Below are 17,068 nucleotides of genomic sequence, written 5' to 3'. Positions count from 1 at the left end.
AAACCTCCCCCGTCTCCCGGTCCACAAAAGATGCCACTTCAAGATCCTCGCGCCTGTCTACAAAGCTCTGCATGACCTCCACAACTCTACTTCCACCGACCCGCATGACTCCTTCACTTCACCTCACTAGCCCTTTCACACACACCCCGTATCACTCACACCCGCAGTGGGGTTCGCTCCTTCTCCTACATCGCCGCCAAGACCTGGAATGACCTACTCCTCCATCTTCGGACAGCACCCTCCCTGGCGGATTTCAGAAAGAAACTCAAGACCTGGCTCTTCAACAAAGATGTGGCACCCACCACGCCCAGTTACCCCTAGGGGTGACAGTGCAACCCTATACAAATACTGTTTGATTGATTGATGGGGAAAATACATTCCCCGGATTGTTTTTTTTTTTGTTTTTTCGCCAAAAATCCCGACTTTTCAGTTTTAACATGTTGACATGCCTGTAACTGCAATGTTTGAACTATAAAATATGTTTAGTTGCCAATGTTATAGAATAATTTCGAAAATATGTTAGTTTTGGGAGCTCCGAAAAAAATTCGACACACCTGCTGGTGGCAATAAAAAGTGTGAAGCGCACAGCACTATATCTTCTTTACTATCACGTTACCCCATCTTTTTTTTATATTCTGCGAAACACACTCCAATGTAAGATGACCAGTGCATTACGTGCGGAGACATAGACGTACTAAGACCCATATTTATACTTTTCGACGCACAACTGCGCCAACGCAGTTGTGCGTCAAAAAATGTAACGCCGGCTAACGCCATTCTGAAGCGCCATGCGGGCGCCGTATTTATTCAATGACGTTAGCCGGCGTTAGCCGGCGCTGCGGAGTGGTGTGCGTAAAAAAAAATGACTTACACCAGGCAGCGCCGGCGTAGGGGAAAATGGAGTTTGGGCGTGAAAAAATGGGGCAAGTCAGGCTGAGGCAAATTTTTCGCCTCAACCCAATTTGCGTCATTTTTTTTCACTCCCAACCCCCATTGAAATGACTCCTGTCTTAGCAAAGACAGGAGTCATGCCCCCTTGCCCAATGGCCATGCCCAGGGGACTTATGTCCCCTGGGCATGGTCATTGGGCATAGTGGCATGTAGGGGGGCACAAATCAGGTCCCCCTATGCCACCCAAAAAAAAAAAAAAACAACCAACCTGAACTTACCTTAAGTTTCCTGGGATGGGTCCCTCCATCCTTGGGTATCCTCCTGGGGTGGGCAAGGGTGGCAGGGGGTGTCCCTGGGGGCATGGGAGGGCACCTCTGGGCTCCTTCCGAGCCCACAGGTCCCTTAACGCCTGCCCTGAGCAGGTGTTAAAAAATGACGCTAACGAGGGTAGACGTCATTTTTTTTGACCCGCCCACTCCCGGGAGTATAAATACGACGCACATGCCTCGGAGTCATTTTTTAGTAGGGAACGCCTCCCTTGCATATCATTAACGCAAGGAAGGTGTCCACGCTAAAAAATGACGCAAACTCCATGAACTTTGACGCTAGACGCATCTAACGCCAAAGTATAAATATGGAGTTAGTTTTGCGTCGGATTTGCGTAAAAAAAAAACGACGCAAATCCGGCGCAAACAGAGTATAAATATGCCCCTAGGTGTTTAATGTGGAGGAATGCTGTGTCGGCGCTCATCAACCTCCATAGCCCTACATGTTTGTGCAGCGGCCATCTTGAAACGGCATGCTATTCAGGCGGTTCTATAAGAAGAACTTTTTTAGGACGACAATCAGCAAGACTATTGCATAATGTTTGATATATATATTACTAGATGTAACGTAATAAAACAGTTTCAACTAGAAGAAGCGGGGATTCGTTAAACGTGTCGGTACTTCCAAATTGTTCACATAGTCGCGCTTTATGATTTTTTCAGTTCTATGTCCATGTTACGGTACCCAACTAAGGACATTTTCGAACAGTCGCTTTCTTGTCTTCGTTGCCTCGTGTCAGAGCGAGTTCTCTGTGCCTGTCTCGCGCTTGCTGTAGTCCTGTTTTCACTTCCTGTGAGAGCACCTCCCCCTCCCGCCCCTGCGGGCGGCGCCTGCGCTCTTCGCCCCAATCCGCCCTATGGGAGTCGGTGGGAGAGAAGAACAAAAGGGGAGAGGGAAAACAATTGTCGTAGCCGTGAACCCGGCGGCCCCGGGCCCGCCGCTCCCCGTGTATACCGCGCCCTGGTCCCGGGCCCGGTCTCGGCGGGCAGGGGCCAGGCTCGGAGTGCCAATGGTTGTCGGCTTAGGGTGGAGCCTGTCACAAGGCCCTGCTTGCATCTTGGGGCTACCTGCATACCTCCACAGGGCAGGGACCCTGTTATTCTGGCATAGCGCCTGGATCTCACCAGAAACTGGCCTCCCTGCAAGGCGGGACTACCCCTCAGGCCCTGCCCCCGGGGGTTGCAGTCGCCAACTCTGAAACTGAACTTCTGGCCTCTACAAGTCAAGAATTCTGCACCCCACTATTGCACCAACAACTCTTCCGGAATCTGAACACTGGCCTAATGTGGGAACACTGCACCATAGCCGCCAGGTCCAGCACGTGGGGTTATGTAGTCCACGCACCACGACAATAAGGGCTGGCCGAGAACACTGCACCACCACTATTTACGAGTCTCTTTCTACGCCCTCTTCTCCAATCTAAACATCAGTTCTAAATAGCTCCCAAGGATTTCAGAGCCGTCCACTTAACCAGGGACACTGCACCAGAGTAATGCCCTAAATCTGGGATGAGCTCAGAAAGTCAACAGTGGGTCTGTGTAAACAACAGTGCATCTCCGGGGTTACTTATGTTACCACTTAGCTAACAAAAAAAGAAGCTTTCGACATCAAGAACGAACTGATCTTCAACACTGGGAACAGACCCATCACCTAATGATTACCTTCATCGGAAGTACAACTTAATTTTGTTGGGAACAGTCCATTTGTATCATTACAGCTGCAATATTTCTAGCAACATACACTCCTGGAAATTTGAAAAACGTGCGCTTATTCCAGAGCCTGGGGGCTCTCCCCATCTTTCCCAAATTTCATCTCATTACTATTCCATTGGAAGACATGGTCAATATTGGCACTCATATTCTGGTGTGAATTTGGGGGCTGCTTTCTGCTCATAGAAATTACTTCGGCCTTTTCGTGACTCTCTTGTTCCACAACTGATATCCAGCCCAACCTTCTGTGAAGGACGATTTGTGGAAGAGAGGGGTGGTCATACCTCCATTAGAATGCCATATCCAGTATCTCCACTCTGACTACTGCACCTCTAGCACTACTGGCATGTTGCAATGCCCAACTTGTGTTTCAAAGCGTGGGTGCTTTACTCCCACACAAAATCTGGACTGCTTTCCTTTCTTTTGGGCACGAATACCTAGTGCTGCACTCTTCAAAAATGTGAACCCTTATTCAGTACCTTAAGAACATGGTATTTCCATCGTCACATGTATGCCTCTGCTGTGATAAAGATCCCATGTTTGTGTTTCCACTTGGGTCATTTTCATTACAAGCACATACGCTTCAAAGTATAATGCACCAGGAAGTGTTTTTTCGCACACTAGTTCTTGTGCATGTCTTCCAGAGCGATCTGTGACTGCTACTAACAGCATTACCTGCAATGGTCTGAATTATTTTAGTTGTACATGAATACGTGTGGATGTTTAGTTTCAGAAAGCATTTTGTATATCAGTGGACTTCCACCGTGTTTTTTAATACTGCCTCTTTAACTTGCAACAAAAGCTAAACAAAGTGAACTAACGGATTACTGGAATTATCTGTAAATATATATGTATTCATTTGATCTCAGAAACTTAATTGTGGATGATCGTTGATCAACCAGCGATATCTCCTTGCAGTTCTTGTAAGATAGTCCAAATTGGTCAACCTCCCAGCGTGGAAATTTTCAGAAAATTTCATATTGTTTACTCACTATGGCATGTGAGGGTGGGCAGGTACTCGAGCCCTCGCTTAATGATTCAGATTGCACCCCCACAATGGTGAAAATGGCCTTTCGCAAAGCATACTCCATCAAGGACAAGTTACAGGCCATTGAGCGGGTGAAGAATGGGGAGAGGCAGGCCAGCGTGTCTCGTGATTTTGGGGTGCCAGGGGGCACATTGAGGGGCTGGCTGAAAGATGAGCAGAAGCTGCGCTGGTTTCTCGACCAGCTTGGTGGGGACGTGGGCACGCATCGTAAGAAGATGAGGCTGGCCAATGAAGAGGAGATCGACAGAGCAGTGTACACTTGGTTCGTTGCTCTTCGCCAACAAGGGATTCCGTTATCTGGTCCAATCATACAAGCACAGGCTGAAGCCTTTGCTAGGCAAATTTATGGTGAAGATTGTACTTTCAAAGCCAGTCATGGCTGGTTTTGGCGTTGGCAAAAGAGGCATGGAATATCAAGTCAGCGGATCTATGGTGAGGCTGAAGTCAGGCCAGCTGAAATTGAACCAGCTGTAGTCTATCCAGAACAGCCCAAAATTCCAATGAGTGATGGGGGGTATGGTGATGAACAGATCTACAATGCCAATGTTACAGGACTGTATTGGAAACTGCTGCCTGACCAGACGCAAGAGATGAAGCAAGCCAAACAAGTGGGAGGTTTTAAGAAGGTGAAAGATAGGGTCACGATCTTGCTGGCTGCTAACCTCACAGGAAGCCACAAGCTCAAGCCTTTGGTAGTAGGAAAGCTGCAGGATCCCCCCAGTCTTCGACATCATAACCAAGACAAGTTCCCTGCTGCATACAGATATAGCAAGAATGCCTGGCTGACTCCAGAGCTCTTACGGGAGTGGTTCTTTGACGAATTTGTCCCAGGAGTTAAACGTTACCTGAGAAGATGCTGCCTTGCACAGAAAGCTGTTCTTCTTGTCAACCAGGTTCCGCCACATCCAACTGATGAAGATCTGCAGACCTCCGATGGCAACATCCGTGTTTTGTTCCTCTCGAAAAATAATAGAAACAGAATCCCTTCCATGGATCAAGGAGTGATCTCTTCGTTCAAGCAACTTTACAAACGAGAGCTCCTGAAATTGGTTGTCTCTTGTGACAGCAGTCCCTGTGACTTTGTCAAGTCCTTCATGTTGAAGGATATGATTTACCTTGCAGGGCAGTCATGGAATATGATTCAGTCTGGAAGTATTGAGAAGTGTTGGCTGTTTGGATTGAGGGCAGCATTTGAATCCAGTCCAACTGCAGAGACGGGTGGAGAGGAGTACGGCAAAGTGTTTTCAGATCTGGCCAACCTTGCTGCCCTGGCATATAAGCGACTGACACTCGAGGATGTGGCTGAATGGGTGCACTTGGATGATGTCATCCCAGTGGTCGAGGACCCTGCGGAGGACAGGATGGACGAGTCAGTGATAAGTGTTGTAATTGCTGGTGAAACACCAGGCGAGGATGAAAGCAGTGACATTGAGGCAGAAGGTGCTGTGGTGCCTTCAGCAAGTGAAGCAATAAAAGGACTAGAAACAGCTCTGCGCTGGCTAGAAACACAGGACCCGCGAGAAGTCGGGCCTTTAAAACTTGTACAACTCCGTTCCCTTATAACTACTGCCCAGCGACTTAAGCTAGCAGCCCAGCCAGCAGTCAAAACAACAGATTTCAGTAGCAGTTCCTAAGAATGATGTTGGTGACTGCAGTTGATGCCAGAGATAGTGCAGCTTTGTAGAGCTCGTTTATTGTTGAGGAGATATACCCCACTTATCAGTATACATTTTTCTGCCAATTAAATAATTTTTCTTCACTGTTATTGTCTCCGCACATTTTAGACTGAACTCTATGAAATGCATCCAGCACCATCTGTGTTTAACCCTCTTATATAGTTTATTGTATGCTGATGTACAGCAACTAAGTGCTGAGCTATAATATAACCTTATTTGGTGTTGACGAGTAGCGGGATACAATTTTTTTTTTTTAGGCTGACCCATTAGGTTAGTTTTCACAGGAAGACTTACAGAGAATAAACAATTGCTTACAAAAGAAATGGAGCAAAAGTCTTCGTTGGTCCTCTAATGAAGCTTAGTTTGGAAGAAAATACATTTGTATTGTTAATGGTTGCAAACTGTCTGCATTCAAAAAAACTCTTGTAATTTGAATGTGCATGTATGTAAAAAAAAAAAAGTGTAGTGCGAATCATTCTAGGAAGCAACAGAGCACTGTACAAGAGTGAAAGCCCGTGGGTTGGATTCAGGGTTGTTTACAGTAAGGGCTTCTATCTTGTATTCCTTGTAACATACATTGTTATATATGTAAATGTATTTTCATAGTGCAGTGGAGCGCTGATGCTACGAGTGAAGCGCATGCTTGTGTGACTACTCTTCCAGGACGCTTTGATTGACGGCCATAATTGATATTTGCCCCTGTGATAGGAAGAGTCACATGTCATGGCAGGAGGGCATGTCGGTTTATTTGCTGAGTTTGTTTCCTATTCAGTTACCCAAGACTTTCAGCTATTTAATAATGGAGCCTGTATGCTTCAGTGTTTTGCCCGTGTGAGGAACTGGTTTCTTTTTTTTGTTCATCTTCTGTTTCAAGATCTGTTATTTTCTGTAGGTAGGGTTTTATTTCCGGATAGGTAAATGTTTTAAGGGTTGTAGCATCTGTAGAAATTGCAGCTTTAAGTGTTTCAGTAAGTATTTCATGGCCATGTGCATAGCACTATTCTGATTCAGAAATTAAGTATGAACAAGAATCCCATCCGTTACCAGTTGCCATGTGCTTGCATTTTTGTCCAGAGGTAACTTTACACATTTAAATATAAAGTTATCTGTTGTCACACCGAAATTCCATGTTCAGGTGTCTGCCAATAGTGCAGAGGTGTACTTGCACTGCTTATGACAGTGTGGCCATTTGTTCCTGAATTTTAGAATTGTGTCCTTCAAGGACAGCCTGTGTAGATGGCATGGTTATTATCAATAAGCTAGACCATTTGAAAATTGAAAATTAATTTCTATTTTTCATATCAGTTTGACAATCATAGTCTGTGTTCCTAGAATGTTCAAATAGCCAGGAACAGTGAAACACAAAGTATGTTCTAACAAGTTATTACAAAAGATGACACAAGTACACATCCCACAGGGATCAGTCAATCCAAATGTGCTTCTTTTTCAGGTAGTTAAGTAGTCCGAGTTTCTGTACGTATTGAACTCTTGAATAGATAACACGACTGTCTAGGTTCCTCTCCCCCTTGCCTCCTGGTACACTTCCATGGTCTTGGAAAACAACTTCACCCCCAACTTGTGCACAGAAACAGACCCAGGGCACCCAAAATGGAACCCACAGGTCGTCATCACTCAGTTTTGCATGTACATATAAAGCATATGCTCCAATGGTCATACGCACAATATACACTTGAACAGGATTAGACAACAGTACAGGGGATACATTTGATTGCACATTGGTGAGACACTCTCAGCCAGTGCCAAATAACGAATTTTTAGTGAGTGGAAAAACTTTTTTAGTTACAAAATAGTGAGGAAAGACCTTTAAATTAGACATTATCTTTTTTTGGAGTAAAGCCCCATGAGCAGAGTACATACCCTGTACTAAATTTGGGATAATCCAGACTGTTTTAAAGTGCTGTCCTCATCTTGGAACACAACGGGCTAGGGCTCTTAGTGTTTAAATGATGTACACATGCAGAATCACATGTTTAAGCTGTTTCCCCCATATCTGGAAGATTATGTATAACAGTGTTTATTTTCACAGCTTACATTCTTTAAGCTTTCTCTCCCTATACTCCTAAATCCTGCATGGAAAATTGACCTTGATTTACGCCCGCTTGATTCCTCTCCTTTCTTCAGTGACCCACTTCTTGCCTTCAATCCTCCTGCATATCTTTTGTTTCTGAGTATAGCCTCCTTTCAGTCTCTTTGTCTGCCTCAACCCTTGTTAAAAATTCTGTGATTGGCTGATACCTCATTTCATCGATCGCAACCTCTCCTCTTTAAAACCCTGTCCCTGTAATCTAACATTACCTAATCTCCACCACCCTATGCATCTCATCAACTATTCACCTGAAACCACAGAGCCCCCACTAATGACTTATCCTACCTGATATCAACATATTACAAAGTAACTGGGGTAAATCCATTCAGTTTTTCTTGAGCATAAATAGTTACATTAACCCACAATAACCACTAGAGTAATCACTAAACTTTTGGTTCTGGAGTAGTTCAATACTCACAGTAAATAGCTTCAACGCCTATTCCGTGGTAGTAAGTGCCATATAAATCCAATTACAATTTCTTTGTTAGTAGGAAAAAGAACGGGTTTGACACTTTATACCAGATGCCAGTTAAAACAAGGTGAAATTGAACCACTATGTGAGAGCCATATGCACTTTCTCCTGTCTTATAGAGAGGGATATATTTGAATGGCTATTCTCAACAAGTGCATCACGTTTTAAATTTGTAGCTGATGTACAACTTTTTAACTGTAGGACTTAAACAAACTTGATCATTGCCTGGACTGTGTGCTCTGCTTTGTTGAAATTCAGGGACCAGGAGCAAGAGTCTGGCATTTCTCATTATAGGCTGTAGGAAGACTGACTTGCTTTGCCCAACTAAGTTCCTTGGCATAAGAACAGTGCTTAATTTGAGCTGGTGGTTGCCCATGGGGGGAACAATCACTTATTTTTAAGAACCAGCACTTAATTCTCTACATCAGACATTTCTGGAGGCGAACAGATAGAAACACAAAACGAAAAGACGGAGAAAATGAAGTACAGAAATTCCGTCACCAATGGAAAAAAAAAGAAACATGTAAGAACGAGATAACAGGCACAGAGTACCTGGCAGTGAATTAACGAGGCCCGAGTTGGATTCAGGACCGCTCACCCTTGCTAGTCGCGCTCTGACATTTTAGAACACTAGCAGTTGGTGTCTGGGCAGCACTATGGGCACTGGCATTAATTATTTGACAAATAAAGCACTGCATAGGAACATTCAAAATAGCATATAAACGAGGAGCTACTATAACACGAGGATATGACATTCTGTGTAAGATTAAGATTCAGTAGTAATATGCAGGACAGATCCTCAGTGTGTACTAAAATCATTTAGTATGTTACAAAGAATTTTTGTAATTCGGCTGTAATATGCATAACTGAATAGTTGAGCTTCTTGTGCAGCAGTCACTCTTTATACTGTTGCAGAGTAAGGGTTTCTATATTCTGTGTGACTAATACATTTAAAACAGTGTTGGGTGTTTATGCTACAGATCCTCCTTCTTGTGTCAAGTATAAAGAGCTATAATTTTCCAAACACCAGCATGTAAGCATGAAACAGATCATCATGCTATACATGACCTAGAACAGATTGATAATGTTTGACAAGAAAATTCCGTACTGTAAAAATGTTTTGCTTTGTAATCAATTTTTGTTGGTTGGTAGTGTACTATCACATTCAGTTCCATAGTCAAGTCAGTCTGTGGTTTTGGAAAATAAGTTTGTAAGAAATATTGCCCTTGCCTTGCCCAACTCCCCCATTAATTGCACTGAATTTAGCTTGCGTTATATGAAAAGGAATGTTCTATATGCAAGACCACTGGAATTGTGTGATTCTGCAGCTGTGCAATTTTCAGCACAGATACTGTTGCATAATTAGCACATTTCAACAAAAAGTGATCTAGCGTCAAAAAATCAAAAGTAGTAAAATAAAGAGCCATACGTGATGTTGCAGAAGAATGGACCTTTTGCACAGGTAAACGGGTCAGTTTTCTTTTACTGATTGCTGTGTTCAGGTGATAAACTTGTACTGGTGAGGTGAAATTTGTGTCCAAACAATATTTGGTGTCAAAATGATAAAGTAGTGAAATAATGCTGTAATGGGATGCAATTTAAGTCACGTAATCGGACTTTATTGACACATGATTTAGTAAAGGATACAAATAGCAAGGGATGGAATGCTTGAATTAATCTCAGCATTTCATAACTATTTGGGGCCATCCCAGTCCATCGTTATTTTGCACACCATGCCATCTCAGTTTGGACCAAGCCATATGCAAATCATTCTTGCCTCTGCTCAAATAAGAACAGTCATGGCCGAACTGCCAGGCCAGGTCCTCACTCAACTAGGACTGGTTTCACCCTAGTTGGGGCTCAGAATTGAAGCATTCCATCCTTCGCTTTTTAAGTACTTTATTTGATTTAGTAATGCTTGCCGCATTACGTGGTCCTTCACTGAGGCATAAATCTGGTGGGTATCACAGATTTAGTATGAAATGTAGCCACGCACATACTGATTTACATACATTTTTACCCAGTAAATGGTACTCAGATTTGCAAGTTTAGAAGTGAGGTGTGATTGTGGGCTTTTCGGGGTGAAACCCTCAGTTAGAAAGTGAACTCCCACAAACTTGTACATTTGTGTGTATTTAAATGTCTCCTGAAGGTAGTTTGTCATGATTGGAGGCATGTAAATGTCTTGCTGCCAAAGATAGTAATTACTATTCAAGGGTGGGAAGGAAGAAATGCTGGGAAAGGGCCCAAAGGAAATATTGTCGACAGTGAAGGAAAATAAGGTCAGAAATGCTTGTGAAAGTCTGCATATGCAAATTTTACACACATATTAAAGCGCTGCAGGAGTCTTTATGAATCCATAACATCTTGGCAGTCTGCTCCAAATGTTTGAATAACAGCACTGATCACAACTTACATTTTTTTGCCTAGGAACTTTATAAATCAAGTCTAATATATGATGAGAATACATTTATTATTGTCAGTCTGTAGCATAGGATGAATGAACTGAATACTTTTTTTTTTTTTACTCATGTTAGGAAGTTTGACTCTATTATAATTAGTAAGTGTGTTTTTATTTTCGTTGCTGAATCACAGGAAAGCCACAGTTTGGGTGTAACTCTTTTTTCTGTGAATAGTTAGCCCTTTGTCAACTGAGAAAGTCCTAAAGAAATATCTGTTTAGCATTTCTACAGTTTTTACGACGTGTTACCTGAAGAGGCAATTAATTGGTAAAGTTTTGCCTTCTGAATGAAGACGCATTTACCAACTAGGTCGACTTGTCTGTTTCAATCATCAACTGCTATGCCTTTGTCCCTGTGTTAAGAGATCAGGTTGGACAATATATCAAACTTTCATGTTCCACATGCTAGTCTACAGAATGCTTTTAGTTCTGTGTTGCAGGGTTTAAATCTTTGCCCAGCTCTGAACCTATAGAGAAAGCAGGTGTCTGAGGAAGCTTAGATTCCCTAGAGGGCACCGTAACAAAAATATAATTTGTTCAAAACATGGTCATGAACCATATTGTTAGCCCCTAGGGGACACAACCCCATGAAAAAAAAACAGGAGAAATGTAATGCAGTGTAACCGTATACTTAGCCCCAGAGGGCCTTTTTAGGGATACCAGACCTACTGCAATGATATTAAAAACAAGGGCCCATGTTTATACTTTTTTAGCGCTGCATTTGCATAATTTGTTTTATGCAAAAGTGGCGCAAACTTACAGAATACAATTGTATTTTGTAAGTTTGCGCCACTTTTGCGTCAAAAAACTACGCAATGCTATGCAAAAAAAGTATAAATATGGGCCAAGGCCTTTAAAACAAAACTCCTCCCAGCTGTAAAACAAAAGTTCTAGCCATGAGAAAGCTTAAAAGCGACTGAATGATGGGAGGGGTTATTATGTTACGGTCCCCACTATACGAGTGTGGGGACCCAGAGATGATGTAGACACAGCGTTTTGTAGGTGGTCCCACTGCCCTTGGTCCACCATAGGCAGAGTTATGAGCAAAATGTTTTGTAAAAGTAATTCCCTGCAAAGTATTATGGAGCAAGTTTTTGTGCCGCAAATTTTTAGTATGTTGACTGCAGTGTTCAGGACAGCTTCTAGAGGACACCACAATAAAAATAGCATTTGGAAGAAACAATGTCATGTAACCGTACAGTCATTTACACATTTTCAAGGCTAGCAGGCCCATTGCAATGATATTACAAACCAGGCCCATAAAACATAACTTTTCCCAGATGTAAAACAAAAGTTCCAGCCATGAAAGAACGTAAAAAAGATAATGAATGGTGGTAGAGGTTATTATTTTGGAGTCCCCACTAAGCTAGTGTGGAGACACAGAGATGATGTAGACAGAAAGATCGCTTTGTGGTCAATGTTTTGAAGGTGGTCCCATTGTCCTAGGACCACTGCAGGCTGAGTTATGAGCAAAAATATTTTGTAAAAGTAATGCCCTGCAAAGCATTATGGGGCAAGTTTCCATGCCACAAAATATTTTAATATGACTGTAATGCATAGAACAGCTCCTCAAGGACACCACAATGAAAATAGCATTTGAAAGAAACATGGTCATGTTACTCTATAGTTAGCCCCTAGAGGGCATACCCACACAAAAAGAAAATGGCACTAAATAATGCAGTGTAACCATATATTTAGGCCCTAGAGGGCGTAGTGCATCACATAGTTTCAGTGGTAGCAGGCCTATAGCAATGATATTACAAACAAGGCCCTCAAAACCAGTCGCGGCTTGTGGGTTTTTGCAGGGGGCGGAGCGGCAGGCACGCGGGGAAGGGGATTGGCGGGGGGGGCATTAAAAATAAAGTAACATTTTAAAAAACTTACCTCCGATCCGCGCACCGCTCCTCTCCGTCGTTGCAGATACAGGCTCCCACCAGCCCGGCAACACAGCTGGACAAAGCCTACCGTGCATGTGTGTTTGGCCAGTTCGAGACGGCCGACCACATGCACAGTAAGGGGAGTGCACAGTGCCCTCCCCTCACTACTCATCACCCCACATGCCCCGGCCTTTAACAAGGAAAGGAAAGTAAACTTGGGCCCTGATTTATAATTTTTGACGCAAACCTGTGTTAGCGGAGTTTGCGTCAAAAAATATACCGCCGGCTAGCGCCATTCCAAGATGCCGGCTTTGGTGCCGTATTTATGGAATGGCGTAAAGGGTGGGCTAGCGTAAAAAGATTAACGTTAGCCGGGTGGGGCTGGCAGTATGGGAGATGGGGCTTTAGCGTTATAAAATGAAGTTAGGCTAGTTAGAGTAAAAAAAGATTACTTTAACCAGACTAGCGTCATTTCTTAACGCTAAATCTACCATACCACATGACTCCTGCCTTGTAAAATGCAGAAGTCATGCCCACCACCCCAATGACCAGCACAGGGGACAAGGGTCCCCTGGGCATGGCCATTGCACCCTGTGCCATGTATGGGGATCCATTTCTGCCCCCCTCTGGCATTTTTTAAAAAAAAAGGTAAATATTTATCTTTACTTACCTGGGATGGGGTCCCCCATCCTCCGCTGTCCCTCTGGTGTGGGTAGGGGTGCCCCTGGGGCCTGGGGAAGGGCACCTGTGGACTCATTCCATGGTGTTCCACCATGGAAATTAGCCCACAGGTCCCCTAACACCTGCCCTGACCCATGTGTTAAATAATGGCGCTAAGCTTGGGCCAGCCTCCCTCCCATGCACAATTTTTGCATAGGAGGATAAATAAGGCACAAGGGCCTTAGTCATTTTTTGCCCGGTAACGCCTACCTTGCATCTCATTGACGCAAGGTAGGTTTTCACGGTAAACAAATAACGTTAGCTCCATAACTTTGGCGCTAGACAGGTCTAGCACCAAAGTATAAATATGGAGTTAGGTTTGTGTCGAATTGGCATATAAAAAAATGACGCTAATTTGGCGCAAACCGAGTATAAATACGGGCCATAGTTTATCATCCATTCCTGGATTTGCAGCAGTTGCTTTGGTGGGTGGGGGGGGGGCCTCCACTGCTCAAAACCCAAGCTGTTTCCAGCTGTAAAACAAACGTTCCAGCCATGAGAGCGCTTGAAAAGACACTGAATGGTGGGAGGGGTTATTATTTTGGGGTCCCCAATAATCTAGTGTGGGGACCCAAAGATGATGTAGACAGAAAGAGCATGTTCTCGTGAAAGTTTTGGTGGAAGTCCTATTGTCCTAGGACCACCACAGACTGAGTTATGAGCAAAAATGTTTTGTAAAAGTTATGCCCTACAAAGCATTATGGGGCAAGTTTCCAGAGTGCAGTTAATATTGTAGTATTGGCTCTCCCACTGGGCCAAGAGAGCAGTTTTCGCTTTGAGGATTTCTGTTTTACGTAAAGCTTTAACTAATTTCAAGTGTTTTAAGAGAGCAACAAGAAATTACTCTGATTAGGTAACTATGAACAATGTGACCAGCGCTCCAATACTGCTGCAAGTTCACACTGTTGTGCCTGTTTGTGCCATGGCCGCTATGCAACACGAAGGGGAGAGACAAAAAAAATAGTTCACGTATGCTGAAGTATCGGCAGTCATCCATGTAACAGGGGCAGTGTGCAAGGCCTGACAAAAACAGCCTTGAGGAGGGACAACGTAAAGCATTTACCAATTACATCAAGTGATTTTTGAAAGGCAAGCCCACAAATGAGTGAAAGTGATGAGCGTGGTTAAAAGGCAACAATACTTACAACAGGTCAGATCGCTTGCATGCTTGACCTAAAAAGGAGGGCTGAAAGTTTGAGAAGGATGTTTTGGAGTTCATAGTAGTCAGAAACATTTGGAGTGAGACAGAGGAAGGAGCATTATTTTGTTTTAATAGCAAAATGTTAATAATTTAAATATATATATGTATGTGTGTGTATGTACAAATGTACATACACACGTACTTACATGATGCTTGGTAAAGTTATGCTTTCTTGATTAATCCCCGCTCTATACTCATATAAATTGAAGCAGAAATATTTACATGCTTGCTGTCCACATTTATCTTGTGGTACACTTTTTATATGTGAAATAACTAACGTATATACATGAATATACACAGCACTTATTGTAGTTATTAGTAACAGGCATAATTCTGTATAAATGCACCTGTTATGTACCTAGAAGTAGGAATTTTGATATGCATGTTTCTTGTGATTCATAGTTTTTCCCTTATATAAATGTATATACTTATAAGAGGAGGCATAGTTCAAACTACTTTGGCATGTACTTGTAGACAAACAGCTCTTTCCATACTGTGAGGAGTCTAGTTTTTCATATCTGAGTATACTGTTGTGGTATATTCATGAGCTGTGAGCATAACTGCAATGTGGGGAAGAGCCAGCTCTTGACCAGTCTTTTCAAGTGGAGATGGTTGTTTGTGGAGCTTATGTTTGAGGGTAGATAATTCCATTGTTTGGCTGCTTAACAGAGAAAGATGTTTCATCCATGGGTTTGTCTTGTATGTAGGAATTATAAGCCATTCTTGAGCATAGGTTCCTTTGTTGTTTGTATTTGTTGATTTTCTTCCTGATGAAGAGTGGTCCTTTGTCATGTATTACTTGGTGTGTGATACAAAGCGGCTTGAAGGATGATCTTCTTGCAACTGGTAACCAGTATATCATCCTCAAAGCAGGGGAAGTGTGTGCTTGTGGCTTTACATGTAGGAGGTGTCTAGTGGTAGCTTTCTGAATTCTTTGTAGTCTTCTCATAGTTGACAAAGTTGAGCTTTGATATAGATCAATAGCGTAGTCCAATTTTGCTGGGAAAAGAAGAGATGGTAGCTTGAACCTTGTGTGGCAATCCTTGGTACAGGAAGACACGTCACAGCATTTTCATTGTGAGAAAGCTTTTTTGGGTACCTTATCTGCTTGTGGATTCACGGAGTTTGACATCTATGGTGATTCCAATGATTTTTTTTCCTCTTAACCTTGGGTGTATTTGGAGGTGGTTCCAGATCCAGGTCAGGAGCAAAGAAGATCTTTGTGTGATCTTTGAAGTTCATGAGATTATGTTGATTATTGGGAAAAAGTTGCTGAGTTGGGCCTACACACCTCAGCAGATAAGGAACAGGACTCTCTTCCAGCCAGTTTGTTTCCGCATGCACATTTTGCCCCCGCCAGAGGGTATTCTTCTGTTCTATGTCATGGATTTCTATAAATTTGCTATTTGTGCTATACACGTCCTTGCCCCACTGAGAAGAAATAGTTTCTAATGCTATTCCTCGTCATTCTTTCTTCAGTTCCACAAGATAAACCTTGATTTTAGAAGCACGCTTCATCTGAAATCTACTAGGCTCTTGGAATGTATAGATTTCCTTGGGAATGCCGCTATCATTTATCGTGCCCCTCTTTTTTCCTGCTTATATTGTTTGCTTTTTATGCACCTCTTCAAAGGGTATGCATTATTTCGGCAACCTGTTTAATGTGTTTTTGTCTTTCTAGGGATGTAGCATTCACCACTTGACGGACACAGTGCTCCACATAAGATCTTCCCACAGCATCAGCATTATTAAAGGCCCTTTTGCAAATTGTCAGGTGACTGGAATATTAAAACCTTGGCCTGAAGTTACAAATTATTATTTACAATTTATAATGTGGCATTTAATAATTACATTGCATATTAGTGCAATCCAATGAGACTAATAATCACTAATTCAAGGAAACACAAAAGTTTTGATTGTGGCTTGTTTTAACGGGGACATCTCATTTAATGAATTTGTCCAGTATTTGGATCCTCCAAAAACCGAGTCTGGCCCCAAACCTACACTGTCTAATATAAACAAAAAGTTTCCTACCCATGGCATTCAGCTACTTTTTGAAATAGTGGGAGTGGGTTGCTACAGCTACAATTCTTTCCTCAATGAAATGAGTTTAATGTTTAGGTTTGTACTTTAATTTAATGTTTTAATGTATGTTATTAGCTAGTTTACAAGTCCCTCAGCCCTATCGGTCTCCTAGTTGGTTACTAGCAAAAGATCATAAATTTATAGATATAAACGTGGCTCAGCCATCAGTGTAATCTCCATGTACGAAGCAATGAATGTGAACAGGGTACTGACCTGCGAGTTCCTGCTGTAAATCAGAACTGGTACCACGCAAGGGCGGACAGTAGCAGGTGATGCTCTCTCCATCATGCCACCATTCTCGGAAACACTGAAAAGAAAGCAGCCTGCCAGTCTTCCCTGCTCTGTTGGATAGTAGCATGTCATTGCCCTAGGATATACTCTGTAAGACATAGATGAGTGTCACACTGGGTGATACATAGAGGGATACCTCTGTCACCATAGGGGGTACAGAAGCACTATCCTTGGGCACCGTGGCAGGCTCTAGAGGCATGCAG

General features: G+C 42.9%; 1 protein-coding gene across 1 annotated transcript; it reads left to right on the top strand.

Moving 5' to 3' along the window:
• The first annotated feature begins 2,046 nt into the window (after positions 1 to 2,046).
• On the top strand, positions 2,047 to 5,740 carry TIGD5 (tigger transposable element derived 5). The gene has a single exon (XM_069220882.1). The coding sequence runs from the start codon at positions 3,921 to 3,923 to the stop codon at positions 5,607 to 5,609; it is 1,689 nt and encodes a 562-aa protein (XP_069076983.1). The 5' UTR covers positions 2,047 to 3,920; the 3' UTR covers positions 5,610 to 5,740.
• The last annotated feature ends 11,328 nt before the right edge of the window (positions 5,741 to 17,068 follow it).

This window comes from Pleurodeles waltl, chromosome 2_2, assembly GCF_031143425.1.
Source record: "Pleurodeles waltl isolate 20211129_DDA chromosome 2_2, aPleWal1.hap1.20221129, whole genome shotgun sequence".
NCBI lineage: Eukaryota > Metazoa > Chordata > Amphibia > Caudata > Salamandridae > Pleurodeles > Pleurodeles waltl.
This window is presented reverse-complemented; position numbering and strand designations above follow the sequence as displayed.